The sequence below is a fragment of the Cryptomeria japonica genome, chromosome 3 (genome assembly GCF_030272615.1).
Source record: "Cryptomeria japonica chromosome 3, Sugi_1.0, whole genome shotgun sequence".
NCBI classification, from domain to species: domain Eukaryota; kingdom Viridiplantae; phylum Streptophyta; class Pinopsida; order Cupressales; family Cupressaceae; genus Cryptomeria; species Cryptomeria japonica.
The window spans coordinates 771,831,728-771,859,641 of record NC_081407.1 but is presented as its reverse complement, the minus strand read 5'-3'; the positions used below and the strand labels follow the sequence as shown (position 1 = coordinate 771,859,641).

The following is a 27,914-nucleotide window of genomic DNA, read 5'->3' as shown; positions in this document are numbered from 1 at the left end:
TTTATGGCATGGCTTTTGAGTGAGTAATTAAAAATGATCTAGTTGTAATGATGGAAATAGGTGAATCGCTAACACACTGACTAATTTGACAACATAAAAAAATAAAAATTCAAATACAAGGCATATACCCGGGTTGGTGGCCTACAGCTTCTTAGCTGGTTTGTTACGTCAACAATCTTTTCCAGATTGACTGTCACCTCTTTTACCTCTAAGTCCTTTCTTCCAACTTTGCTTCATATTTGGCCCTAATTGCTTTTTATTTCTTTTTCCCATTATTGTTTGTACCATTCAAATTTCAGGTGTGCATGCCATAGAGCATGTCCAAGGGTTAGTGTTCTAAGTGGTCGGGGTGCCACAGGAGCATCTACTTCCTTAGCAAGTCGTGGTTCCTTCTTCTATAGCTCTACTATAGCTAGAATTGTCAACTTATCTAGTCCTACTTCTTCCTTCTGATGGAGTATCAACTATATTTCTAGTTCCTTAATTTTCCCTTGCAACCCAATTTCTCTTTCCTTGTAGCCCTTCAACTGCTCTTCCAAGTCCTGATTTTTCTTAAGAGCTGCCTAAAACTCACTATCTTCTTCTTCTCCCTTCATAACATCGCTGGTCCAATAAAAATGACAGCTCCAACATCCATCCCAACATCATCATTATCGGATAGATTGGTATGTCCTTAGCCTTTTTCTTGGCTATGTAAGGGTCATCATCATCTGTTTCATGCTCTAAGCTAGATTGCCTGTAATCCCTTTAGGTATTCTCATCTATGGTTTCCTCTTTTTGCTATTCATCACCCTTAGTTTTATTTCTCTGATTTTTTAATATATATTCTCTTTCAGAATTAGTTTCATCAACATTATCCCATTTTTGAAACTTTTGCTCTCTTGCAACTTTTTCTTTGAGGCAATGTGAATGCCCCTCTGGCTACTTCTTCATTTTGACCTTTTCCTTTTTATGCTTCTGTCTTTGAGTTTTCTCTTCAATCCTATGTTCTTCATTTTTTCTCCATGCTTTTGTCTAGGCGTTTGTTTCATAGACTCCTTCAGATGTTTCTGCTTCTTGGTTTCTGCTTCTTGGAATCCTCCCTAAGGTTATGTTTATTAGACTTAAGTTTAGTTTGCTATTTCTTATGCTTCTTTTTAACTAAAAAAGAATAAGCAGGTATCTTCTTTTTCTAGTTTTTGGTGGAGATGGAGGAATAGGGCTTCTAGGCAAAGATGTTGTGAGGGTTTTTTAAATGCTACAAGTGATTTTTCAGATGTTCCAGGTGAACCTTGTTGCAAGTCCTCACTTCTATGTTCCTATTTCAATTCTTCACTCCTATGCTCACTAGGGCTAAGGGCAGGTGAATAGAAGGTGGTAGGTTATCCCTAGTATTTCCTGGCACATTTCCTTTAGGGGTTTCAATTTCTTCTACACCCCTAGTTTGTTTAATGTTTTCCATAGCCCTATCATTCTCTTCTTCAGCCCTATCATTTTCATTATTAACTGGAATGTGTCATAATAGTCTATAATGAATGTCATCTATTATGAATGTCATCCCAACCTTTGAACTCTTCCCATGTAACATTTGGGAACTGAGCAAATAGACTTCTTTTTACCAATAAAACAACCAAACAATGGTGTGACAAGGATGAATGTGTCCTTTTCCTTCTAAACTCTACGACCATCCTAGTGAGCATATGGTACAAAATGTTTGGAAAATTAACTAGCCTATTGTGCAAATAGTTTGTAACATTAACCAGCCTATTGTGCAAATAGTTTGAAGCATTGACCAACCTATGGTGCATATCATGCTCAACTTGTGTAATTCTAGTCTTTTTGACGTATGACTTAATTTCATCTAGTTATATCAAATTAGAAAAAATGCCAAATTCTGAAATTGAGATCCCCTACTTTTATGAGTACACAAATATGTATTTTTAGGTGAACATATTCTGTAAATGAATTCATGCAAGAAAATATACTTTGAAAGTAATGAGATACATAAGCAGCCAGCCTAAATTAAAATATCTTCACATTTGAAATTTTGCCTCTGTTTTAGTTTAGTGGACCAAATTTTACATTCAGAGAAATGATGGAAGTACCTCCAACTCTTGGAGTCAGTTTGAAGGCCCAAGAAAGGGACCCAAAGACCCTTAAAGAGCACAACACCATGGAGACTTAACATTCAAATTGTCTAACCCATGAATCAGGGACTAGACCATATGTATCATCTATAATATATCCATCTGGACGTTTAATTCCATCCTCGTTCATTCTATCACTAATAACCTTTGAAAGTGGATGCACGTCAATAGATCTACGTTTATTCTTGATCTGGAACTCAGTTGCTTCAGCTGCAAGATCTAATACTAACTGATATTTGTTATCTGCTTCATTCAGTAATTTAGCAATGTCTACTGTCTCTACTAGACAGCTATCTCTTATCATCTTTTCCTGCTCCTCTGCAAAAGGTATCCGTTTCATCTGCGGCCATCTCTTGTTCGGAGACTGAAATCAGATGGAAAATATATATACAACAAATAAGAATTGACGAATCATTGTCTTTAGAATAGCAAACCATAAGTTGTAATGCATAATATACAAGTATGAAAGTTCATTTATAGGAAGAATCATAGGTATAGAACATTTGTCAATAAACAAAGCTTGCAATACAAAATCTTACAAAAATAAAGATGGTATAGTCTTTCATAAAGTCTCATGCACAACTGTTCCTGTAGTCTGACCTCAGATTGTGCTTAATTTCTTGTGAAAGGAAAGTTAGGAGGCCAAATGAAAGGAAAACTCAAAAATTCAAAATCATTGTTGGACCTGTGGCTCTGATCACATCATGTTTCCAACAATTTATTAACGACTTGTGAAATCTGGGAAAGAATCCTAAACAAGTCCCAAAATAACAATAGAAATTCGTGAGTACAAAAATTGTTATTGAAACTGGAAACTTTTGCTGCATACAGCCTTGTGTCAATCAGATGTCAATCTTGAAACTGTATAGATTTTCATGTTTGGAATAGATGCATCTTCAAGAAGGTGTCCAATAAATAAACTGAAAACAACCTTTACAGCACAATTATGAATGAACAATGAACAATGTCCTAAAATTACATGCACGACATTATCTCTCGCACGTAATGGATAATAAGCTTGATTGCCTAAAGCCACGTAATTCATCCAGGGTTTTGCCTGGCCTCTGAAAGATTCAATTGCTTTCAGTTCACTCGATAGAATATTTAATCATCCAGCAAATATTGCATAATTACCCTTTCATTTACTCCAGATGTATTTTTTCTTTTATAAATCTAGATGCATATTTTTAACATGGCACATCCCTATAATTTTAAGCAGGGTTGCACGGACATCGATACAATGTCTGATATGGATACGACTATTTTTCAAGACCCCCCTAGAATGGATACAGCTGGACCTAAATTTTATAATTATAAATAAATAAATGTAAATTAAAAACATATTAAATTTAAATATTTCTACAAAATTCAAATAATACTTATACAAAATAAATTAATAAATAATAATAATAAAATTAAGAGTAATTACAATCAACTATAAATTACAACGATTTTTAGGCTTCAATTCAGATCACTCTAGCCTAGCACACACTATATATATCACAATTTTACATTTATATCTAAATCTAAATTAAAAAAAATACGAAATAAAAATAATTACTATCAGTTCTGAATTGCAATGTTTTTAGGTTTCAATTCAGGTCATACTAGCTTATCACGCACTTACTCTTTGAAGCAGTGCTGTCACTTATACAAAGTCACGTTACCCTTTTTGGATTGAGGGGGAACTTAAATAATATTATTTTAATAAATCAAAAAGATATTTTTTTAACACTTCAAGGAAAATAAAACAGCATTCCATGGAAACGCATTTCCCCCCCATTTTGGCCACATTTCCGAGACAAGGAAACGGGGACATGACATCTCCCGCCGTCCCACCGCCGCCAACGGTGCTCCGTCGGAGATGGGGAAACGTCTCCGAGACGTGGAGATGAGGAGACGTCCCCCAGTCTCCTTGGGAGACGTCTCCACGCCTCCTTGGGGGACGCCTAGGCGTTTCTCGAGGGGTAGGGAGATGTCTAGACATCTCCCATCGCCCCCACATCAAATGCCATGAAAAAATTAAAATTTAAAAAAAAGGTTTGATTTTTGGGGATTGGGGGGTAACCCTAATTTGACGTGGGCCCCACCCCTTCCCCCAAAACACAACAAAACCATCATATTTGATGATTTCACTCACATTTTGAATGACTGGTGAAGAGGAGCAAAAACTTGTAGAAGTCTGATTGAAGGAGTGAAAAGAGTGATTGCAAATGTGATAGGAGTGAGAAGGAGCAAGAAGAAGAGGAAGAGGATTCTATTGCTTTTTGGAGAGATTTTTCAAGCACAAGGTAGGGTTTTTCTTGGTTTTTTTGTTTCATTTTCTGATTTTCATTTTTCAATTCTTTGTTTGGTTTTTTTTTTCTTATTAGTTATTCATCTCAAAATCAGATTTGATGTTGAATTTTCATCATTATGCCCTCAAGATTCAACATCAATTTTTATTATTTTTATTTTAATTCTTAAATAATTGTAAATTGTAAATTTTGTTTTCAAAATTGAAATTTCAAATTTGTATTTCAATTTGTTAAACTAGGCTGATTTTATTTTTATTTTTATTTTGTGAAATGCAGTGTCACTTTCACAATGAGCTCCCACGACATGAGTGAGGATGAGATAGAAATCCATTCTCATAGTGAACATGATTCAGAATTTGAACCTAAGGATGAGGGGGGTGACCATGGGGCTGATCTTCGAGCCCAATTTAGTTCCATGGCAAGTGCACCAGCTAGTACAAGTTGCCCTTCAGAGTTGTTGGCACAGTATGCTAGGGGTGCTTATGATCACGAATCTCCTCTCAAACAGTTTGCTTCAAGAGTAGAAGGCACATCACGTTCAGGTGGGAGAACAAGGAAGTGGAAGTGCAGCATTTGTAGGGTTGAATGGTTTGGTAGCATCACTAGAGTGAATGCACACTTTCTTTTTTGGACAGAAAAAGGTGTGGATCATTGTAAATTTTTTAAGGAACCTAAAAACATACAATACAGAATTGAGTTAAACAAGCTTTGGGCGTTCCAAATGACACAAATCTTTCAGTCCCTACTACTTTATTTGCTAGGGCAGCCCTTCAGCAAAGCCAGCATGCGCCATATACTTCTCCTCATGCTTCACATACGAGAAGAATGATCCATCCACTTCCACTTCTACTTCTAGTGCCATGCTCGCTAGGGGTATAGGGAAATGCAAGTTGCAGACATCGCAGAGTAACCCCATAGCTGATATATTTAATATGCAACTGAGAGATGAGATAGATGAATCCATTGGCAAGTTCTTCTTTGCCAATGGCATCCCATTTCATGTTACACGGTCTCCTTATTATAGGGAAATGATGGCTATGGTGGCAAAGGGAGGAACATCATATGTGCCACCAGGTGAGACAAAAATGAGGACCTCGATCTTGGATAAGTTCCATTCTAAGATCAATATTTTGATGGAGAAGATGATGGCATGTTGGGTAGCATTTGGGTGCAGCATTGTTATGGATGGGTGGACGGACATTAGCCATCATCTACTCATCAACATCATGGTCACATGTGCATAGGGCCCATACTTCCTTAGAGCAGTTGATTGTACAGGGCATAGTAAAGATGTTGATTTTCAATTTCAGGTCCCCAGGGAGGCTATTGAAGAAGTTGGGCCACAAAATGTGGTCCAAGTAGTGACTAATGCAACCCATGTGTGTAGAGCAACAGGGAGACTCATTGAGAGAGCCTACAAACATATTTGGTGGACCCCATGTTGTGTGCATGTTGTGTGCATGCCATGAACAATGCACTCAAGGACATGGGGAAGATTGACTGGATTAGAGGAGTGGTCACTGATACGAGAGATGTGCAGATGTTTATCTACAACCACCACACTTCACATGCACTCTTCAGGACATTTGCGAAGGAGTTCTTGAAACCAGTTGAGACCAAATATGCATCCTATTTCATTCTCTTGGAGAGAATGATTGAGTTGCAAGAGGCATTGCATCTCATGGCTATGACTAATGAGTGGAATAGGTGAGTCAAGGCCAAGACAGAGCAGGAGAGAAGGATGAAGGAGATAGTGAAGAGTGATGTGTTTTGGATTGATGCGAAATACATTGTCTCCATCATTTCTCCAGTATTCCAGGTCATTAGCTATGGGGATGGGGATGCACCTAACCTTGGAGAGGTGTATGAGTGCATTGACTCTATGCTTGACTAGATGAGGGTTGTTGTGCGAGTGAAGGACCCCTCTCTAGCATTCTACAATGAGCACATTCGGCCAATCATTCAGCGCAGATGGGACAAGTTGAACACTCCTTTGCATATGGCTGCCTTTGCCTTGAATCCTAAGTGGTACAAAGCTAGATCAGGTAGAGTGATGCCGATTCAGGATGATGAGGTGAAGGCGGGTTTCTTTAGGTGCATAGAGAAGATGTATGATTCTAGAGATGTCGGCATAATCTACATTGAGTGGGGAAGATTTGACACTCTTAGAGGCTATTCAGATGCGGCAAAGATGGATATAGAAACTATGGCACGGGAGGACCCACTTTTGTGGTGGAATTGTCATGGTCTGAAATCTTTGACCACCAGTCTAGCCATCTGTCTGCTATCCCAGGTTTCCAGTTCTTCAATGTCTGAGAGGAACTGGTCTACATATAGCTTCATCCACTCTCTTAAGAGGAACATACTTACCTCTAAGAGAGCAGAGAAGCTTGTGGCTGTACACAGTACTTTGTGTCTCATGGACCACAAGACACTTGTCTACAAGGAGAGTCTAGCGGCACGATGGGATGTAGAGCCAGAGGATCCTACCACTTCAAATGCAAGGCTAGTTGGTGTGAGCTTGAGGGATCTTGACCTTGTGGAGTCCAGCAGTTCCAGTGATGAGGAGTTTGCAAATGATTAGAGGCCTCCCTTCACTACATTTTGAATTTTGACATTTTGGCATTTTGTCTTTTGTAATGCTATTGCTATTAGTATCTATATTTGCTACTCATTGTAATGATGAATCATGTAATCATCTTTATAGACTTTGTGATTGTTGGCGGTAATATTGTACGTACGGGAATAAACAGTAATTAATTAGGAAGTACTTTGTTAGTAATGTAACTGAGGGTTGGTAGTTACGGGTGCGATGGTTATCCCTCGCACCCCCTCAATACCTTTATATACCATGTAATGTAACTTGTCAGGATCACGATTATGAATGGAAATGGTATCTTTTCTGTTGGCTTAATATTATTATCTAGTATCTATGGCATTACTGTTTCTCATTAAGTATTATGTCTGTATGTCTTAAACTGTTCACCTAGAGGGTAAACTTCTAGCGCCGTTGCCAAATTAAACTTGGAATGACGGGAACATACTACATGGCACGACGATAATGGGGCAACCAGTGAGCGAGGGGACAAGTAACAATCTCAAGGAAGAGCCGACGGAGTTGTTCGAAGGAGAGGGAGCACTGACAAGGGATTTCACCTGCATCCTACAGGCAACCATCGAAACTTACGTACGGAGGGAGGCCACGATTGAGGACGTCCCTGAGAGCGTAGTGTGGAGTGCCCTTGGCATAAATCCGGTCGTAAACCGGTTGATGAACAACTTGCCTAGCTTGTTGGCACAGGCGTTCCTTGCTCTCCAAACTCGCCGAGAAGAAACCTACCGCGAGACCCGTCAGCAACAAATTTTGCAGCAATTTGAAGAAAGGAATCGACGAGAGGAGGAACGGGACGAAAATCGTCGACGAACCTTCAACCCCATGGCAAGAAGGAATTGATGCCTGTGACGCTGAAGAAGGATAGAAAACGTATGCCAAAGGGATAGGAAGAAGACATGCACGAGGCAGCCGCGAAGACATTGAGGTTAGAACAACAAGCAAAACGTCGGCGACGCTTGAAGAAACTTGCTGAAAAAAGCGCAACTAGCAATGATGGCTCGAGTGCTGACGGCCAAGTTTCCGTACTAATAGAAACCACCAGGAAGCGATTGGGGGACCTTTCCCTGACATTGGAAGAGATTGGTGACGGGAGTACGGAAGAGTCATGCACGCCATACAGAGGTGCCGAGACCAAGAGAGAAGAGGAGACCCAGACCGAGAACAGAGAGGTGGAGGATACCAGTGCGACCGAAGGTGTCGGGAGGGCACAAGGGCACAGTAGTAGAAGCAATCTATTCGGTTCGGACTCATCACACCCTGGTAGTCAGAGTAACCTGGTGGGACCTTGTTGACGTGTATTTTGTACACTATCAAACACAGAATAAAATACCCAAGGGTACCTTATCCTCTCTTGAATAAAGCCTCTGATTGCTGAAGATGCCGCGAAAAAGGATCAATCAGGATGACTCCAAGGTTCTTCGATGTAGGGTCTCTACGTGTGGATAAGCACCAGTGGTCGTTGTGAATGTTGTTTCATCAAGGGGCCTTATGCATCCGAATTGCAGGAACAGAAATTTCCTAAAACTAACAAGTTCTCAAAAAAAATCAAAAGGTAGGGTTTGCAAGAGATGAATTCTAATCTAATCCTAAGAATGACTCAATGTAGGCTAGACTTGGTAAGATTCTACCAATTTCAGTATTGCCAAGGGATTACAACTTTACTGGAATTGATGCGATCTTCTAAGGTGATTAATGATTTTCAAATCATCAAGAATTATAGACACTACCATGAAGGTACATATCAATAGCTCAATAATGATTGAAGGTTTAAGCAATCCAAATATTTCCAATTGACCACACAAGGCGTTCTTACAATCAATAAGAAGCTAGTGGTTTGGAATGTGAATCTCACCAAAGATCAAGCTCAACACTTAGTCCTTCAAACTTAAATACTATTTCGATTGAGAATGATTCAAGAAAGTAAACAACCATGAAGATAGCCACAAGAATTGCAATAAAACACCATAACTTCAATATTTTATTGATCTCAAAGCCAAAATAGACAACAATTGCTTGAAATTCCTTCTTCAATGCTCAATCTTGCTACAAAATAACTTTCTTCTCTCTAAAATCTGATTTCTAATCTCTCCTCTAATATCTAATATCTCATTTCTAATGACAAAATGAAAATGAGTGAGGGTATATATAGCATCCTCAATTACAATGAACGGCCCAGATCAAAAGAAGATCAACGACTGAGATTCTGACACCTAAACCCTAATTAGGGTTTATTACAAAAAGTTCCCTTTTTAGTTGAACAATATTAAATGCATAGCCAAATATTTAATTGGCACAAAAATCTAGGAAACATAGACCAATGATAATTAAGGTGCCACATCATCTACAACAACCTCTCTTCTAGAACCTTATTCCCTTTCCAATGCTCTTTCTTAGCATATGCAATGAATCTGGACACAATTCCTTCAATCTCAGCAATAGGAATCTCGAGAAGATTCCTCATTCATTCCTCCAAGTGGATAACCTGATCAAAGGCCTTGAGAAGAGCCGCATCCCATCCATGTTCAAGTTCTTTGATCTTCTCAATCAAGAGCATAGTAGCGAACATTTGATCCCGTTGCCCATCTGTAATGACATTCTCATCCTTGCAAAAGATGACCTTGACCCTTTCTTCCAACTCTTGAAGGTCCACATCTGTCTCAACTTCGATCCTTTTGCCCAGAATGGTACATAACACCTCAAACACCTTGTCCTGAATTGGATGGATGACGCCCTCAACTTGATTGCATTTGGTGTTGATGTCCTCGAAAAGAACCTCCTTCATCTGAAGTAGGGTTCACCACTGAAGTAAAATATGAGCTCCTCCATCCATTATCTTTTCTTGTGATAGGATCTTCCTTGGTGTTTGTCTGATTACTTGTAGAACAGGAATGATAACATCTCTAGTGTGAGCGAAAGCGGCTACTGTTATCATCAGGTTGTGGACGATCTCAAGGACCTGGATAGCTCGATGGATTGTCTGCATCATTCTTGTTGCAAATTCAACGGCAACTGTGTGGGATTTGTCCATCCAAGAGCTCATAAGCTGAACCAAGCTCTTGACTCTCTCTGCCTCGCCAACTGATTCAAGGGGAAGTGCCTGTACAGGAGACACTGCTGGATCTTGACGTCCCAAGGGCTGATTGAGATGGCTAAAGTAGCCTCTCTAAGCGCCGACCTCTCTCTCAAGCTTTCTATTATTTTCCATTTCTTCCTTAAGCTTGTCTTTAAGTGCCTCAAATGAATCGGTTGCCTCATCCAGTGCCTGCTCAGCAGTGAGTGGACCAAGTTCAAATGTTTCTACATCGTACTCTTTTGCAAGGATTTCACCTTCATACTTGTCCACTGCCGGTGTAGCTATCTGCAACTTCCTGGACCCTGTCTCATCTCTGATCATCTTGGACATCTTGGTGGCCTTCTTCCTCTCCGTTACTTCCTGAGAATTCCCTACAAGGCTCTCTAAGTCAATCACATTATCTTCATCCTCAATCACAATCACCCTTGTCAATCTCTCCTTCAACCAATCTGGAATGGCGGATCTTGTCTCTCTGACTTGTATTTCTTTAGGCAATGGTTCTTCTTCTCGGAGAGGAGATGTCGCTTCATCATCATTCTTGTCTTCATGTAGCTCATTGACTTGGGGAGATCGACTTGATGAATGCTGAGGTGCCTTCCCCTTTTCAGGTCTATCATTTTGTACTATTGACTCCATAGATTCATCCACCTCAGGCATCGTCATCTCTTGTCCTTCAACTTGACTTGTCCTTTTCTCATGTCGAGATGATGTACCTGATGAGCGATCTCGATTAGCCTCTTGCTTCTTCTTAGAGGGTTCCTTTTTCTCGGGTCTTTCTTTCCTCTTCGCGCCTCTAGGATGAGAATTGTCTTCACTTGCGCTTGCTCCTCCTTCTTCTGGTCTTTCCTCCAAAGTATAAGTCATTGGTATGTTCTGTTCTCTTAACTTTTGATGTTGTACATCCACCCATCTGCGAGTACATGACAAAATTGGAGCCATCAAAGTTCTCAAATCCGTAATCTCGGGCTCGTTCCAATCTATCTTCACTGCTTTGTCTTCTCTATCATAGGATGACTGGAGATGTCTGCCACTGTCCTTAGCTTGATCGGCCACTCTGTAAACTATACATTTTCTGATGAAATCTAAAGGCAATCTGGAATGCATCTTTCTTTTCACTTCTAAATCACTTGAGAGATTCATCCAAAAGTCTTCTACCTGAAATTCGTGCTTGTACTTCCTACCATATGTCTCCTCTATATACCCATAAGGATCAAAATTCTCCCTCAAGGCAAAGAATGCGAATGAATATGAGGCCAACTCCCTCTCTGCATCATCCAAGGCTAGAGCATTAGGACATACCTCAACTGAATTCCCCAATATGATGGGCACGGGAGCTCCATTTCTATGCCTGTGTCTGAATGTCTTTGCATAGTCTGCCAACTACCTAGCCACCTCAAGTAGCACTATCTTGTCTATCGGATACCTCGGCAACATGTAGGGGGGTGAAGGACATCCATGGACTCTGATATATGTAAACTTTTGAAACTAAATGAACCAAGCACCGTACCTCTTTATAAGTTCTTGTGCATCTTGAGATAGTCGATTGTGAATCCCACCCTGCAATATCCTAGTGATGTTCATTGTGAAGGTATCATTGACTAACTTGTAGTCACTTCCTGGTGGATGATGCAAATGAACATAAGACTCACAAACTCTAATCTCTCCGGGTCCTCTTCCGATCACTCCTCTGTGAGGTAGTCCTGCATATTCGAAACTCCTGATCAAGGCATATATGATGTATGAGCTCATGTGAAATGACTTGGTAGCCTTCAGTCTTCTTAACTGCACGTCCAAGCAAAGGCTAATAATTTTAGCCCAATGAATCGTTCCTTTTCCTTGAACTATCACTTGGATGAAGTAGAACATCCACTTCTCAAAATAGAAGGCTTGAGGTGCCCCTGTAACTCGATTGAGCAAAGTTATCAAATCTCTGTACTCCTCCTAGAAGTCGATCCTATGTGGTGTGTTGGGAATCTTGCTTAGGTGAGAACGACTTTTGAGTAACCAACTCTTATTGATGATGTTCAAGCAAGAGTTTGGATCATCTTCATACATGGACCTGGCTCCTTCTAAGCTTTTGTAAATCATATCTTTATGCTCTGGAAGATGGAGAGCCTCACTTATAGCCTCCTCTGAAAGGTACGCCAAAGTGTTCCCTTCCTTGGACATGATTGATCTTGATTGTGGGTCATAATGGCAAGCACACTCGATCATCAGCTCATGGCACTGGACTACTGGAGGGAAACCGGCCGCCTTGATGATGCCACTTTCAATTATTCTCCTTGCGACGAGTGATGGCTTGCCAATGTAAGGGACCTCTCGAAACTTCTTTACACTGAAGTTTCCCAAGTTGGTATCTCCAATGTTGCTCCACTTTGACACGATCTTGGTCTCCAATTCTTCATTCCTCTGATCTTCCTTCATGAGGGCTAGACAACTAGTGGATGCTCCTGCCTTTGGGGTCGCCATCTTGACACCTACACAACATTTCATAATGAGTAATATATTTTGCAACGTAGAAATATAGAGTAGAAAGGAAGATAAAAGATTTTAATTAGGAAACTTCATGATAAATCTTGAGTTATCATTTCCTAATTAACTACGCAATTTTCAAAAACTTGAAGTTCAAAATTCAAAATTTCAACATTGGGACTAGGATGATCTCGCCATACCTCCACTTGAGAATTAATTCTAAAAAATGATGCAAAAATAAGGTGAATTCGCTAGGCAAAATGTAGATCGAAGTCCTTCCTTTAGCAAAATGCGCCTCCTTTAATCTTCTCAAGCATCAACTTCACCACCTTAAGCCTTTAACACTTAGGATAATTCGCTCCAACTAGACCAGATTTTGCACCTCCTTCCTTGCTCCTCAAATCGCACTTGAGATAATGAATGAATGATGATTAAAATTGTTCAAAATACCCCCCATTATATAGGGCGCTCACCATTTCATCTCCCCATAGGCCGACTTGGCAAAATAGGCCAAAAAATAAATAAATTTGCAAAAACAAGAGGCTGACCTAATAAAATGGATAAAAATAATACTTCAAGCGCTCCTTTTTCAATTTTAATTTAATAAAAAAATTAATTTTAAATGCCTTTATAATTAAAATTTCGATTTTCTAAGGCCCCAAATTAATTTATTAAATGCCATGCGCCTTTATTAAATGCCAATTTAATTTAAATTTTTCAAATATTTCGAAGTTGATGATTTTGGCATTTCATGCGATTTGGAGGATGTCAACATTGGGATATGGCAAAAATAAAGAATGCACATGTTAAGTGCTCTGGTCCCTTGGAGAGGGACAGGAGCACTTTTTTATTTTTAGGCTAGGATTCTCAATTTTTGAAGTCAAACCTTTGTTCACCATGTTTTAGAAGATCCTTCCCATCTCATACAACTTTGCCTTAACATAATCTCGGAGGGAATTAGTTGTTTTCATAAAAAGTGCTCTGGTCCTTCAGTGAGGGACGGGAGCACTTTTGAGTCCATTGCATGAATTCTTGATCACATTAATCTTCAATTTACCCTCAAGGCGTAGAATATCACATTTCACTCCATCTTGAGCCTTGGTAATAAAAATATCCTTTCAAAATGCAAGGTAAATGGTCATATTTGAAAAAAGCGCTCTGGTCCCTTGGTGAGGGACGGGAGCACTTTTGCAAGTTGTCGTCAAAATTCGCAACTCTCGCATCTCAATTCCACTTCAAGGCATTTTAAACACTTTTTCAAACTTGTGCCTTGGCCTCAATTTGTCCAAAATTGGCAAGAAAGGCGAGATAACATGTTAAGTGCTCTGGTCCTTCAGTGAGGGATGGGAGCACTTCGCCTTGGTCCCTTGGTGAGGGACGGGAGCACTTTTTCAATTTCAAGCTTATCCGTCCTTTGCTAGCTTCCCAAATTATCTTCAATGGGCTAATCATGTCCTCTTCCATTCATTTCAATCACAAACTTCCCTTGGCCTTGCAGGAAATTCACACCTTTTGGAAAATCGCTCTGGTCCCTTGGAGAGGGACGGGAGCACTTTTTGTAAAATCGCTTTGGTCCCTTGGAGAGGGACGGGAGCACTTTTTCCTATCTTGGTGTATTTCTTTGTTCTTTTAAAAGTTCAATCGCGTCCAAGGCATAAAACATCCTTCGTCCTTCCCATCCAAGTCAAGTTTTGCCATAAAATACCAAACAAAAAAGAGAAACTTGAAAAAGTGGCATGGTCCTTCAGTGAGGGACAGGAGCACTTTTTGTCATTTGGGTTGATTTACTCCTTTGTGAACCGCTTAAATTATATTCAATGGACAAAACATGCCTCCCTTAACCTCTTCAAATCATAAAATCACCTTAACCTTGCAAAGATAGTGCAAATTTGAAATTTAGTGCTCCGGTCCTTCAGTGAGGGACGAGAGCACTTTTTGCTCTCTAAGCCAAATTGTCTCACTTTTCATCTCGAAATTCCTTTGCTAAGGAAGATTTCATCTTACTTCATGCTATGAATAGAAGTTAATGTCCAATAAAGGTCTAAAATTGTGCATATAAAGAAAAGTGCTCTGGTCCTTCAGTGAGGGACAGGAGCACTTTTTACCTTCTAGGCAAAAAATTCATCATTTCATTGTTTTCAATCAAGTCTGGATGCTTTATCATGTTCATTTCGTCCTTCACTATGCCTTTGATGTTTCAATTTGACCAAACAAGGTCAGGAATGGCTCCAATAAGCCTTTTCGCCTTTGTCCTTCAATGAGGGACGGGAGCACTTTGCCTTGGTCCCTTGGAGAGGGACAGGAGCACTTTTGTCCTTTCTGGCTAAAATATTCAAAATTTAGGTCTCCAATCATTTCACAACGCAGAGTTAGGTCATCTTCAAGGCCCGGAATCAGTTAGCAAGCTCTCGCAAAACAAGAAATTGCACTTAGAATGAAATTCGCCCTGGGCCTCCAGTGAAGGACAGGAGCACTTTTTCTGTTTCAGGCATCATCCTGCCTCTGAAATTTGATCAAAATTTACCTAGGCAAGAATATACAATTTCATCTTCAAAATGCTAACACTTAAACAAAATTTGAATTTTCCCTCAAAAAACCCTAACTAGACCTAACCTGAGACATATCTGACCTTCCTGACAGACTCAGCTTATTGACTCAATCTCAATTCTCGGGAGGACGCTTAATAACTTTCAAAATTTGACTAGACTCAGCTTGAAAAATATCTAAAAGAAACCCCTAAGGCTTAGCCCTAGCCCAGACAACTCACTCACTCACTCAAAACCCTAAAAACAGAGAGAAGAATAGGCAAAACAAAAAGCAAAAAGTGGGGGTCCCCATTTTAATGGGGCGATGTGTGAAATGGTCACAACAGACCTAACGTACCAAATCTCGGCGAAGTACCTTCTGGAGGACTAGTGTTTGGAGGAGTTCCTGGAGGGTCGAGTTCGAGTTCTGGAGGACGGACTGGGCCGCCACCAAGGAGCGTGATGGCGAATCGGCAAAAATTGCCTAAGTTCAATGGTGACGGGAAAGAAGACCCGGTACGGCATTGTCGTACGTGTGAAACAATCTAGTCAGCCAATGGTGTAACCGACAAAGCAGAATGGGTGGTGCAATTCCCCGCCACCCTACGAGGGGTAGCCATCAACTGGTACTCCAATGCTGATAAAACGAAGCAGGCAACTTGGGATGAATTGCTTAAAGCATTTGAAACAGAGTTTTGACTTCTCAGGGACGACAATGAAATCGTGGCGGAAATCCTGAGTACCAAGCAAGGGAAAAACGAGAATGTCCGAGCATATAGTCGGCGCCTGAAGGAATTGCTGGGAAAAATCGACAACCAGCCCAGTGATGGATTAAAGAAAAGGTGGTTTGTGGAGGGTTTGAAATCATCCCTCGGGAGGAAAATGAAAATTGTACCACCCACCTCCTACGAAGATGCCTATAACCGAGCAATGGACCTGGAAAGTGAAGGCAAGACATCCAGGAAGAAGAAAGACAAATCCTCAAGGGAGGACTCCTCCGAGGGAAGTAGCAGCGACGAGGGGTCAAGCAAGAAGGTGCAAGCCCTCCAGAAGGACATGCATCGCATGATGAAGGAATTCAAAAGTATGAAGGGAAGCACCAGTAAGAATGAGGAAGTGTGGTGCACGGAGTGTAAGGAGGAAGGTCATACAAAAGGCTTCTGTCCTAAAAAGGCCTCATGTGACATTTGCCAAGTGTTGGGACACTCCACCAAAGAATGTCCCTACAACATGAAGACACGAGGGAATCAGGTGCTTTTCACCTAGGAGCAGTCGTCACCCTCCGCTACAACGGGCACATCCCAGCCTCAAGCCAACACCACGGCATCATCCGACAGCTACAGAGGTAACTGAAGGGGAGGGAAAGGCAACAATAATAATAACAATAACCGGAACCGGATGCAGTATGATGTCAAAGGACGGTCGATGATTCAGTGTCGGGCCTACAACCAATGGGGGCACTTTGCGCGGGATTGCCAAAAAGAGGAAACACCACAGAACTTGTGCAGATGGTGTGGTCCTCGAGACCACGACGACACAAATTGCCCCAAGCTAGGGGTTAATCTTCTCAATATTGAGAAAACTGGCGATGATAAAGAAGTGTTGGCAATCACCCGTGCTCAGGCCAAGAAGGCCACTTATCCCGACCCCCATACGGAGAAGGAGAGATTACGGGAGGCAAAGGTCGACATTGAGCAGGAGATGACGGCAGAACGATGAAAACATGCAGGGGTGGTGAGTACCTCATCTCGTACTGAAGCAGAAAAGAACATTATTGGGCAAGTCTTGCAAATGGAGGTGCCGATAAGGCTGAAGGACCTTTTGGACACAATGCCACAGCTGAGGACAGCCATTCTTAGTACCGTACAAAGCACCGCACACACACCTTCAAGTGTGACCCAGACGGAAGTACCGGTCAGCCCTTCGGCTAATGCAATGTTGTTGGCCTTAAATAGTGGTCGGCATCCTACGGTAGTGGAAATGGGAATCCTCGGGACTATCCTCAAGGACACCATCGTGGACGGAGGATCTGGGGTGAATGTGCTGCTGGAGGATACATGGAAGAAGCTCGGGAAGCCAACACTATGGACACCCACATTCAATTCGGTGGGAGTAGACCAGCACACTATCAAGCCACTCGGCACCCTGATAGCCCAGCCCGTGACCATTGGCACACAACCCTTCTTACTAGATTTTGTGGTAATCCTACTTAAAAAGAAGGGCTATGACGCCATTTTAGGGAGAGGGTGGCTGGTCACAGCAAAAGTGAATCACAATTGGGCCTCTCCACGAAGAAAGGGGGGCGGAAGTACGTTATTGAACTGAGGACCCAGGTCGTCAACAAGGAGCTTGCATCATCCGACTCCGACTCAAAAGACTCAAACAGATGGGAGTGGGATTCCTATGAAGGCAGGGACGAGATGGAACCAAATAATGGAGTGCTTGAACTCGAGGGCTGCTCAGAAGACAACATCTACTCATTGAATGGACTCTTCCATTGGCAAATGGAGGATTATGAGTTGTTTCAATGCAACATGCTCCAGATAGAGGAGTCGGAGGAGAAAGTTGTGTTTCCACCTGAGTATGGAGAATACAGAGAAGGGGAGGCCCGAGTGGGTGAAGCTTCGACGCATCAGTTTGAGAAGGACAAACCTATCAAGTGTGAGGAGTCCAAGTTAAAGGTGACCAATCTGGGAACAGAGGAAGCCCCAAAAAACATATTGGTCGGGGACGATTGAGATCCAGTGTTGAAGGCAGCAGCTTTCTAAATATTTTTGGAGTATAAGGATGTTTTCGCCTGGACATATAAAGATCTAAAAGGAGTGCCCCCTGAGATGTGTGTACATCGCATTCAACTGGTACCTGGAGCCCAGCCGGTGCGGAAGAGGTCGTACCAGATGAACAGAAACTATGCCGCAAGAGTGAATGAGGAAATAGAAAAAATGTTAGACACTGGCATCATTTTTCGAGTCTAGACCAGTGAATGGGTGTCTCCGATTGTTATTTCCTTAAAGAAAGAGGCTAATCAAATTCGGATCTGCGTCAACTTTCGGTGCCTAAATACAATCACCATAAAGGACCCTTTTCCTATTCCTTTCACAGATAGCATACTGGAAGAGGTAGCCAGCCACGAAATGTATTCCTTCATGGACGGGTTTTCAGGATACAATCAGATATCCATCGTCGAGCAGGATAAGCTCAAGACCACCTTCATGGTGGAGGACGGTGTGTACGCATATAACTGGATGCCATTCGGTCTATGCAACGCGCCCACAACTTTTCAGAGGATCATCCTGCACATCTTTGATAAGATGTCTATAGGAAACTTTAAGGCTTTCCTCGACGATTAGTCGATTTACAGCGAGCAGGACACACATCTGGTAGCCCTAAGGGAATGCATGGAGAGATGTCGGAGGGCGAGGTTGGCACTCAACCCTAAGAAGTGCAGATTTATGGTGCCGCAAGGCAAATTGCTTGGGCACATTGTTTGTAAAGCAAGGCTAAAACCAGACCCTGATAAGATCCGGGTGATTGTGGAGATGGAGTCACCCACAGATGTCACAAGGGTAAAATCCTTCTTGTGTCACATTGGTTACTATACATGGTTTATAAAGAATTTTGCTGATATATCCTACCCCTTGGATAAACTAACTCGGAAGGGTGAGTTGTACACGTGGGGGACTTCGGAAGGTGAAGCTTTTGAAGAGTCGAAGACCAGGTTAGTGGCGGCCCCCATCCTGGCATATCCGAATTGGGATAGGGAGTTCCATGTCCACGTAGATGCCTCTAATTTCGCAATTGGTACCACATTAGCTCAGGTAGGTGACCATGGACTGGACCATCCAATCTACTTTGCAAGTAGACTATTGTCTAAGGCTGAGAAGAATTATAGCACAACGGAGCGCAACGCCCTAGGGATGGTATATGTTGTGCAGAAATTTAGACATTATCTTCTGGCGACGCCGTTCACGTTTTACGTGGATCACCAGGCGCTTATGTATCTGGTCAATAAACCAATCATTCAAGGAAGGATCAGCAGATGGCTACTCCTGCTGCTGGAGTTTACATTCATCATTATTGTAAGACCGGGTAAAAGCCATGTGATAGCTGACCAGTTATCCAGGATAAGGTCGGGAGAGCCGCCAGAGGGAGTTCATGATGAATTCCCGAATGCTCACCTGTTCAAGATCGCAGTACTGTCGTCATGGTATACTGCTATCGGGGAATATCTCTCCACCTCCGTGTTCCCCCAAGGTATGCCACTTGGAGAACGGAGGAAATTGGTGTTAAGGAGCCCTACATTTCAATTAATTAATGGATTGCTGTATAAAATGGGACCCGACCAGGTGTTGCGTCAGTGTGTGATGGAGGAAGAGGTGCCAAGCGTTCTGAGGGAGGCACATAAGGGGCCCGCAGAAGGCCATATGGGACCCGACACTACGGCAAGAAAGATGCTACTAGCGGGCTTATGGTGGCCCACATTGTATAATGATGCCAGAGAATGGGTAGTAGGTTGTGATACGTGTCAGAGAGTCGGGAAGCCGCTGAAGAGGGATTTTATGCCCCTCAACCCTTCGCATGCTCAGGAGCTATTCGAGCGTTGGAGGTTGGATTTTATTGGACCACTCAAGGCCAGATCGTGCCAAGAGGTGCCGCTACATCGTGGTTTCCACAAAGTACTTAACCAAGTGGGTAGAAGCATAGGCCTTGCCTAACAACTCGGCCTTGAGTACGACGAGATTCATCTATGAGCAGATAATTACATGGTATGGCATCCCCATATAGTTGATCAGTGACCGGGGTGGACATTTTGTAAACCATGTCATCAAGCTCCTCACTATTGAATTCAAAAAATTTCATTCCTTGTCCAGCCCTTAGTACCCACGAGCGAATGGACAGGCAGAGGCCACCAACAAGATTCTCATTGCAATGATTTACAAGTCATGCGGAGTCGAGGGGGAAGACTGGGAGGAAAAATTAGCCTCAGTTTTGTGGGCCTATCGCACCACCTACAAGGTGACCACAGGCCAAACTCCATTCCAACTGATGTACAGGCAGGAAGCTATTGTGCCAACCGAGTTTATGGTGCCCAACCGACGTATTGCAATCGAAAACAGACTGGGGGATATGGAGAGCCTGAGAGAGAGGTTGTATGTCTTGAACAAGTTGGATGAGAAAAGAATGATGGCCCAATGGACTACGGAGGCAGCCCAACAAAGGAGGAAGTTGTGGCATGACAAGCACTTAAAACGAATGAGGTTCACTCCGGGCCAACTGGTACTGAAATATAATGGGCACAATGAGATTAAACCGAGGAAATTCAAGGTAAGATGGTTAGGGCCATATAAAGTTCGAGAGGTGGCCGAGAACGGGTCAGTCAAGTTGTGGACACTGGATGGACGAGAGGTTCCAGACAGCATTAATGGGTCGAAATTAAAACAATATCATGAGCATAGGCGGTTGACTAACCCTAAATCCTCCCATAGAGGTACTTAGAATTTATTTTTGCACAAGCTTAAAAAAAATAATAAATAAATAAATAAATTCACCATATGGTCAATACCGTACAATGACAAAGCCATGAAACACACCGTACGAGCGGCGGATGTATGACAGAAGGCACCGTACGACGGGCACATAAGATGTAACAAAAACCACACCGTAGGGTATATGTAAGACGAACAATTGGCGGAGCGGACACAACAAGACCACATCATACGAAGCATGTACGGAGCAGTTGGCAGAGCGTGGAAAGATCTTTCATACCATACGCCATACAGTCGACAAGGCAAGCTCACGGCAACGGAGAAGACAAGCGTGAAGACAAGCATACGGTAGGAAACTTAACAATACCGTACGATGAGAAGGAAAAATCCTTACAGTCTATACTTTTGAACGGTGGAGAAGAATAAGTTGTGTTTGTACGATATAGGGGGAGTTGTACGGTTGCCACAGAATCACCGCCTTGCAGAGGAAAAACAAGAAATATCGTACACCGTACGGCGGGGCAATTAGAGGGATAGAGAACTGCCATCGTACGGTCTCTATTACCGTACACAGAGCACCAACATCGTTTTACCGTACGGCGAGGGGAGGCATTTAAAAGGCAGACCCGTACAGCAGAAAGGAGGCGAAAAACAATAAAGTCGCCGCCCAGCTGAGTAAACAATTTCGTTGACAGTAAAAGGAGAGTAAGCACATGCAAAAAAAAAAATTCCATAACCCTATTTTTTTAATATTTAAAGGCACACGAGACAAGAAAAATCATTAATGGACCCCAGCAGTGGAAAGAATTGGAAAAGATAGTTGTGGCAATTACCTGCTACAGTGTCGTCAACCTCTGCGAACAAGAAAGCTATTTGGATTCTGCCTTCCAGTGTGAAAGTCAGGGACGGCATAGCTGACAGCAACAAAAGCAAGGGTAAAAAGGTGCAACCCAAAGTACAACAGCAGATGGCAGCGAAGAATAATGTGACCGTGGACACCATTACCTTTGAGGAGTGGAGCAGATTGCAGAAAATGGTGGAACGAGACCTCGCATGATGATCCTATGAAGGCACAACTACGACATGCACAGGTACAATGGGCCATCCAGATGCCCATCTTTTGCATTAAGGATTTTGAGGTTGTGTTGCGGGCCATGATTGGTGCCTATGAACCACACAGGCGACAGTTCGTATTCGATTATGAGCACCACCAGGTTACAGTGTCTTTCGCTTCCACAGAGTTTACGAGGGTTTTTGGTATTCCAGGAAAACAGGGAAAGAAAGTGTATAAGGGGCAGAAAATATCCCCAAATTTAAAGGATAAACTCCTCAAGTTGATGTGTCGCGACGACCTCACACAAGCCGAACTAGATAGTCTCCAGCATGCCAGCAAGGGAAGAGGCCTAAAGAAGTCATTTTTCAGAGAGGGGATATGGCGGTGCCTTCTGGATGTGTTGAAGAGCCGCTTGATGTGAGCGAGTAGGGCTTCAAACATTGCCATGGCGCAAGTGTTATTGATGAATGGCATCCGCAATGGCATGGTATACGACTAGGTGTTGTGACGTTTTCACACATCGCCCCATTGCAAATGGGGACCCATGTTTTTTGTTCGTTTTCGCTTTGCTTTTTTAGGGTTTTGTTAGTTTGTTAGTTGTCTGGATTTAGGGTCAAGCCTTAGGGTTCTAATTACCGTCTTTTCGGACCAAAATCCAGTTAGGTTTTGGGAGCTTTTTGAATTTCCTTTTCTAGAATGCAAATTTTGAATGCAATGAATTTGCCAGAATGGTCTAATTTTCAATTGGAATGTTGATGCAGAGCTTAAATTTGTCTAAGTGTTGAAGATGAAATGTGAATTTTTGTCCAATTGAATATTTTTGACCAAATTTTGACTTTTTTTGATATTCGATCCTGGGCATTGGAAATGATTTGTTTTCGCCTTGTGAAGTGTTAAAATGTGTAAAATCATGTTATTTTGGCCTGTAGGAGCAAAATCGCTCCTGTCCCTCAGTGAAGGACGGGAGCTCGTTTTCAAATATTTTACTATTCCTGCAGGGTCAAGATGAATTACGAATTGGAAGTGATGGAGAAAGGCGAGATCTTTCCATTGAATATAAATTGAAGATTTTCATGAGCACAGAAATGCCTCCAGGGGAAAAATCGCTCCTGTCCCTCAGTGAAGGACCGGAGCTACAAATCCAATTTTGCTTTGTCCTTGCAAGATTTTAACGTCTTGACGATGTGAAAAGGTCCAAAGAGGTGCATTTTATCAAATGAATATAACTTGAAGCGTCGCCCAGGGGATCACATAGGATAGCAAGTCCGGCTTGAGTGAGGCCCTGATCCTGAAATTTGGCTAAGTCTGGAATGCCCTGATCCTGAATTTGACTAAGTCTGGAAACTGAAAAAACCTCCAAAAACTAGATTTTGCAATATAACTCCTGGAGGTCTGAAACCACTCTCAAACATCCTGAAAGTATATATGGAATATAACTTAAAGTATAAGAATTATACTTAAATGTTATATTCCATTAAAATTGTCCTGATTGAGAATGTTATATTCCATTAAAATTGTCCTGATTGAGAGTGCGAAAAGTCAAATTTCGCTCGTGTCCTTCTCCAAGGGTCCAGAGCGAAAAGCGCTCCTGTCCCTCTCCAAGGGACCAAGGCGAATCGCTCGTGTCCCTCACCAAGGGACCAGAGCGAAAATGATTAGTTGAGCCATTCCTGACCTTGTTCGGACGAATCGAGACATCAAAGGCATGGTGAAGGACGAAATGAGCATGATAGAGCATCCAGACTTGATCAAAACAATAAAATGCTTAAATTCGCTCCTGTCCCTCAGGAAGGGACCAGAGCGATTTTTGTTATAGATGATTTTCTCGCCAAGTTACGACCGATTCCAAGGCATGGATGAATGGAAGGACGCATTATGAACCCGTTGAATATAAATCTGGAAGCTAGCAAAGTGAAGTGAAGCATACAAAGCCAAGATCGCTCCTGTCCCTCTCCAAGGGACCAGGGCGATATGATGATTATATTGCCGTCCCTCCAAGATCAGGACACTCCAAGGCGAAGAACAAGGTACCAAGGACATTTCGAAGCATTTCCATCAAGCACAAAGTTACAAGGATCGCCACATTGAGGGATTTGCTCTAAAATATCCTAATTCGCTCCTGTCCCTCAGGAAGGGACCAGAGCGAAATTTCCATAAAGACCAAGATTTTGAAAGTTTAACAAGTATCAAGCCACCAAGAGGAATCAAGGGACGTCATTTCACGCATTGAAGGTAATGGCAAGTTGAAGAACGCAAGGACAAGCTTAAAAACTTGAAGTTCGCTCCTGTCCCTCAGGAAGGGACCAGAGCGATATTGATTATATTGGCCAAGTCTCTCAAAATTTACGTCAAGCCAAGGTTTTGCAAGATGGTAAAAGGTCTAAGGCGTCTTTTGAAGGTGATATACCAAAGTGTTGAACGTTAAAATGCTACCAATTTGCACATAGAGCCTATATCGCTCCTGTCCTTTGGACAAGGACCAAAGCGATTTTTACTAAAACACTCATGTTCCGTCAAAACCAAGACAAGGCAAAGATAGGCATGGTCAAGGACGTCCTTTGGAAGACAATGAATGAAGAACAAAGATCAAAAGTTTGCAAATTTGAGCCAAGACACTAGGATCGCTCCTGTCCCTCAGGAAGGGACCAGGGCGATATTACATCCAAAGGCACTCATTCACACATGCAAGTCAATCTAACTCAAAGGACCCAGCTAAAATGGCGATTTGGACGTAAGGATGAAGACCTTGGACGTAAAAATTGCAAGAATCATGACCAAATTGACCAAATTGATGGATCGCTCCTGTCCCTCAGTCAGGGACCAGGGCGATGAGGTACGTATCTTCTCACTTTTTCATTTTGGCGCTTAAAACACATTTTTTAAATTTATTTAAATGCTAGAAAAAAATCGATATTTAATTAAAAGCATTTAAATAGCGCATGGTATGTATTTATTAATTATTTTTTGCCTTTGTAAAAAATCGAAATTTATTAATTAAAAATAAAGGCATTTAATAATTAATTATTAATTTAATAAAAATCAAAAGGGAGCGCTTGGGTTTATTTTGTCAAGGTCGGCCTTTATTATTTATTTAAAAATCGTTTTAATTGCTATATTTTGCAAAAAGTCGGCCTAAGGTCAATATGAAGGTGAGCGCCTATAAAGGAAGGTGTTTATTTCATTTTCACATCATCATTTATCATCTCTCATATGCAACTTGGAGAAGGCAAAAGAGGAGCGAATTTCATACAAAGGAAGGGCGAAATTATCATTCAAGAAGAGGAGCGAATTCCATCCAAGGTGGCGCTAGTCTATCAAAGGGTGGTGCGATACTTGAAGATCTATTTGAGCGAATTTGCCAAGGCATTAGAGATCACGTCCAAGACTTGAAGGGTGGCGAAGTTGATATGAGGAACGTTCTTTTGAAGATCACATCAAGACTATCGAATTTCAATTTTGCCTAGGCGATTTTATTCATTTTGCATTCTAGAGTTAGTTCTCTAGTGAGGTATGGCGATTTGGTTTTATTGTTTTAATTTTGAATTTTAGATCGTCATTGCCTTAATTTTGAAATTTTGTTTTTCCTTAGCTCGTTCGTTTTTTAGGAAATGATTAATAAAGGACTTATCATTAAGTTTCCTAAAATTTGCTCTCTATCTATTCATTGCAAAATCATGTTACTAATTTTGAAATGTTGTGTAGGCGTCAAATGGAGGTCTCTTCAAGGAAAATCAAGCCGGATCAAGGACGGTCTTCGCCAGGACGATCAAGCCAAGACAAGGGCGACCTCTTCCAATCCAGCGTTCCAAGGCGAGGTACATCATCCTGCACATCAAGGACAAAAGGAGTTAGAACAAGAGTTAATTAAAGATAGCCTCTCAACGACATCAAATTGAATATCTAGCAAGCTTCAAGTGTCAGATGAGGTGGCATCCCAGTCATCACTCCTCCAGTCAGTGAAGTCCACCTCAGCATGTCCAGATTCAATGTACTTAACTCATGGAAGGTGGCACAAACTTCGATGTACCTACCCCGGCTATCCATTGGTCAATTTTTCTAGAAGGGACATGTGTCCAAGCAATACAATTTTATCATTGGTCAAGCATTAAATGTTATGTAATGGTTGTAACAAACCCTAATTAGGGTTTTCATTGTTGAATCTTGGCCATTGATCTTGAATTGATCTAAGCCATCAAATTGTATTGTGGGCACTATATAAGCCCAGGCATTTCATTTGTAAAGGGGAATTTTAGCAATAATTAGAGAGAGAGTTGTAAATAGTTGAAAGTAGTTAGAGAGTAGAATAGGAGGACAAGGCAAGAAATTGTTGCCATTGATTGTAAACAAACTCCATTTTCATTGAAGTAATGGTGAAATATGTCGTTTTCTTGCAATTTGCATGGTTTCTTGTTGAAGTCTTCAATCTTAGATGGTAGATAACTAGATGAATGGAGGAAATGTGCTTGATTGATGGTGAAATTCGTATATCCATACTACTAGCAGTTTGTTGATTGCAGACTTGCCTTGTGTAGTCAACTGGAATAGTTCAGCCTAAGCTCAATTTCAATTTGTCGCCTCTTCATTGATATGCATCAACTTGGATGGTATCTATGCCTGCGGTGATGATTTGAACATCATAAAGCTTCCCATAGAAGATCGCACTAGTCTTGTGTAGATGTTCCATTGATGTCAAAACAAGACCTAGTTAGAGTTTCATCAAAAATCAAATCATTGCTCCTACATTCTTAGTATTAGGAATAGATCCTCTCTTCGCCCTCCATCCTTTTTTCCATTTTTTTTTAATCTAAGTTAGTAAGAGCCTGTGTCCAGCAAAGCAGATCGGAAGTTCAATGTAAGTCCCCTTGTGATTCCAGCAAATCACATCATACCACGAAGAGCTTGTCCACACGTGGAGACCCCACTAAAAGAACCTTGGAGTCTACCTAACTGATCCTTTACGCGAATCTTCAGCAGTTAGAGACTATTTTCTCAAGAGAGGATAAGATGCCTTTAGGTATTTTATTCTGTGTATGATTGTGTACAAAATACACGTCAACACTAGGCATCAATGCTAGCGAATAGGATGGAGGAATTTATGACCCTACAACACAAAACCTTCTACATGCCCTACCATGCCATTGGAATCTTCTTGGATGCGGTACGCCTTCAAGGTTCGCCGGACAGCACTTGGCACCACAAGGCTGTGTACACCCTGGGCAGCCGCCTATATTCTATTGGGTTCATTTGGATATCATGGCACCCAGTGGAGAAACACAACCAAGCAAGAAACGGAAGTGGCGGGTGTTGGCATTTTTTATGATGTTGTTGTGATTGTCATTGATGGACACACACTTGCTTTGAGATCACCTTTTGTATGTATGAGTTATGCTCAACCGGTATTTGTTCCAACCGGTATTATGTATTATAGTCTTTAGACTATCAGTGTTTTGCAGAAAGTGTTTACCGATCCCAAGCGGTATGAAGACCTCAAGCGGTTCACGGATCCCAAAGCGGGACAAAGAAACAAAGCGGTTGTTATCATTTTTCCCAGTCTTCATTTTAGCAAACCAGTAATTGGTAAAATGTGTGAACCGGTAATCGGTAAAGTATGTGAACCGGTAATCGGTAAATGTATGAACCGGTATTACTCTGTGATGAGTTACCAACCGGTATTATTTTTGTGATGAGTTATCATCCACTGACACTTTGGCGGTGATTCTGTGTCGTGTTACCAAATGTGTCCAGATGCACTAAACCTAGACCTAGTAACTTGCAATGTAATCCTATTGGACCGACATGAAATCAGATTCCTTTATAAGGACATCATGTCTAGGGTTTTAACTAGGTGGTTAGGGTTTTTGTGTGGTTGATAAAGTTTTTACATGTGCGATAACAGAAGAAGATTAGGTCTGTGTGAAGAATCAGAGTGTGAAGATATTGAAGACTGAAGTAATGCTAAAATGCATTAACAATGATCTATCAAGGATCTAACCAAGCACACTGTGCTAGTATTTAGATCACTCACTTGTTGATTACTCACATCTTTGACAAGTTTGTAACCCTTAACTAGGTAGGCCTAGCAAAGCCTTTGTAAATCCTCTAACAAGGTGGTTCACAACTGTGGATCCGAAATCCTCTCACAAGGTAGTCTTTAATCGGACTTATCTCCTAACAGAGATTGAGATTCCTAACAGGATCTGTTCTGGTAAAGAACATTGTATGACCTTAACCGGTCTGGTTACTATTCTGCAGATAGTTACTTGTGAG

At 41.6% G+C, this 27,914-nt stretch overlaps 1 protein-coding gene across 1 annotated transcript in view; it reads right to left on the bottom strand.

Annotated features, from left to right (window-relative positions):
* Positions 1–1,997: 1,997 nt before the first annotated feature.
* Positions 1,998–27,914, bottom strand: part of LOC131075244 (protein PLASTID TRANSCRIPTIONALLY ACTIVE 7) — a 38,415-nt gene continuing 12,498 nt past the window's right edge. The window contains exon 4 of the mRNA XM_058012076.2: positions 1,998–2,490. Coding sequence (XP_057868059.2) covers positions 2,161–2,490 — 330 coding nt within the window. The 3' untranslated portion in view covers positions 1,998–2,160. The remainder of the gene's footprint in view (positions 2,491–27,914) is intronic.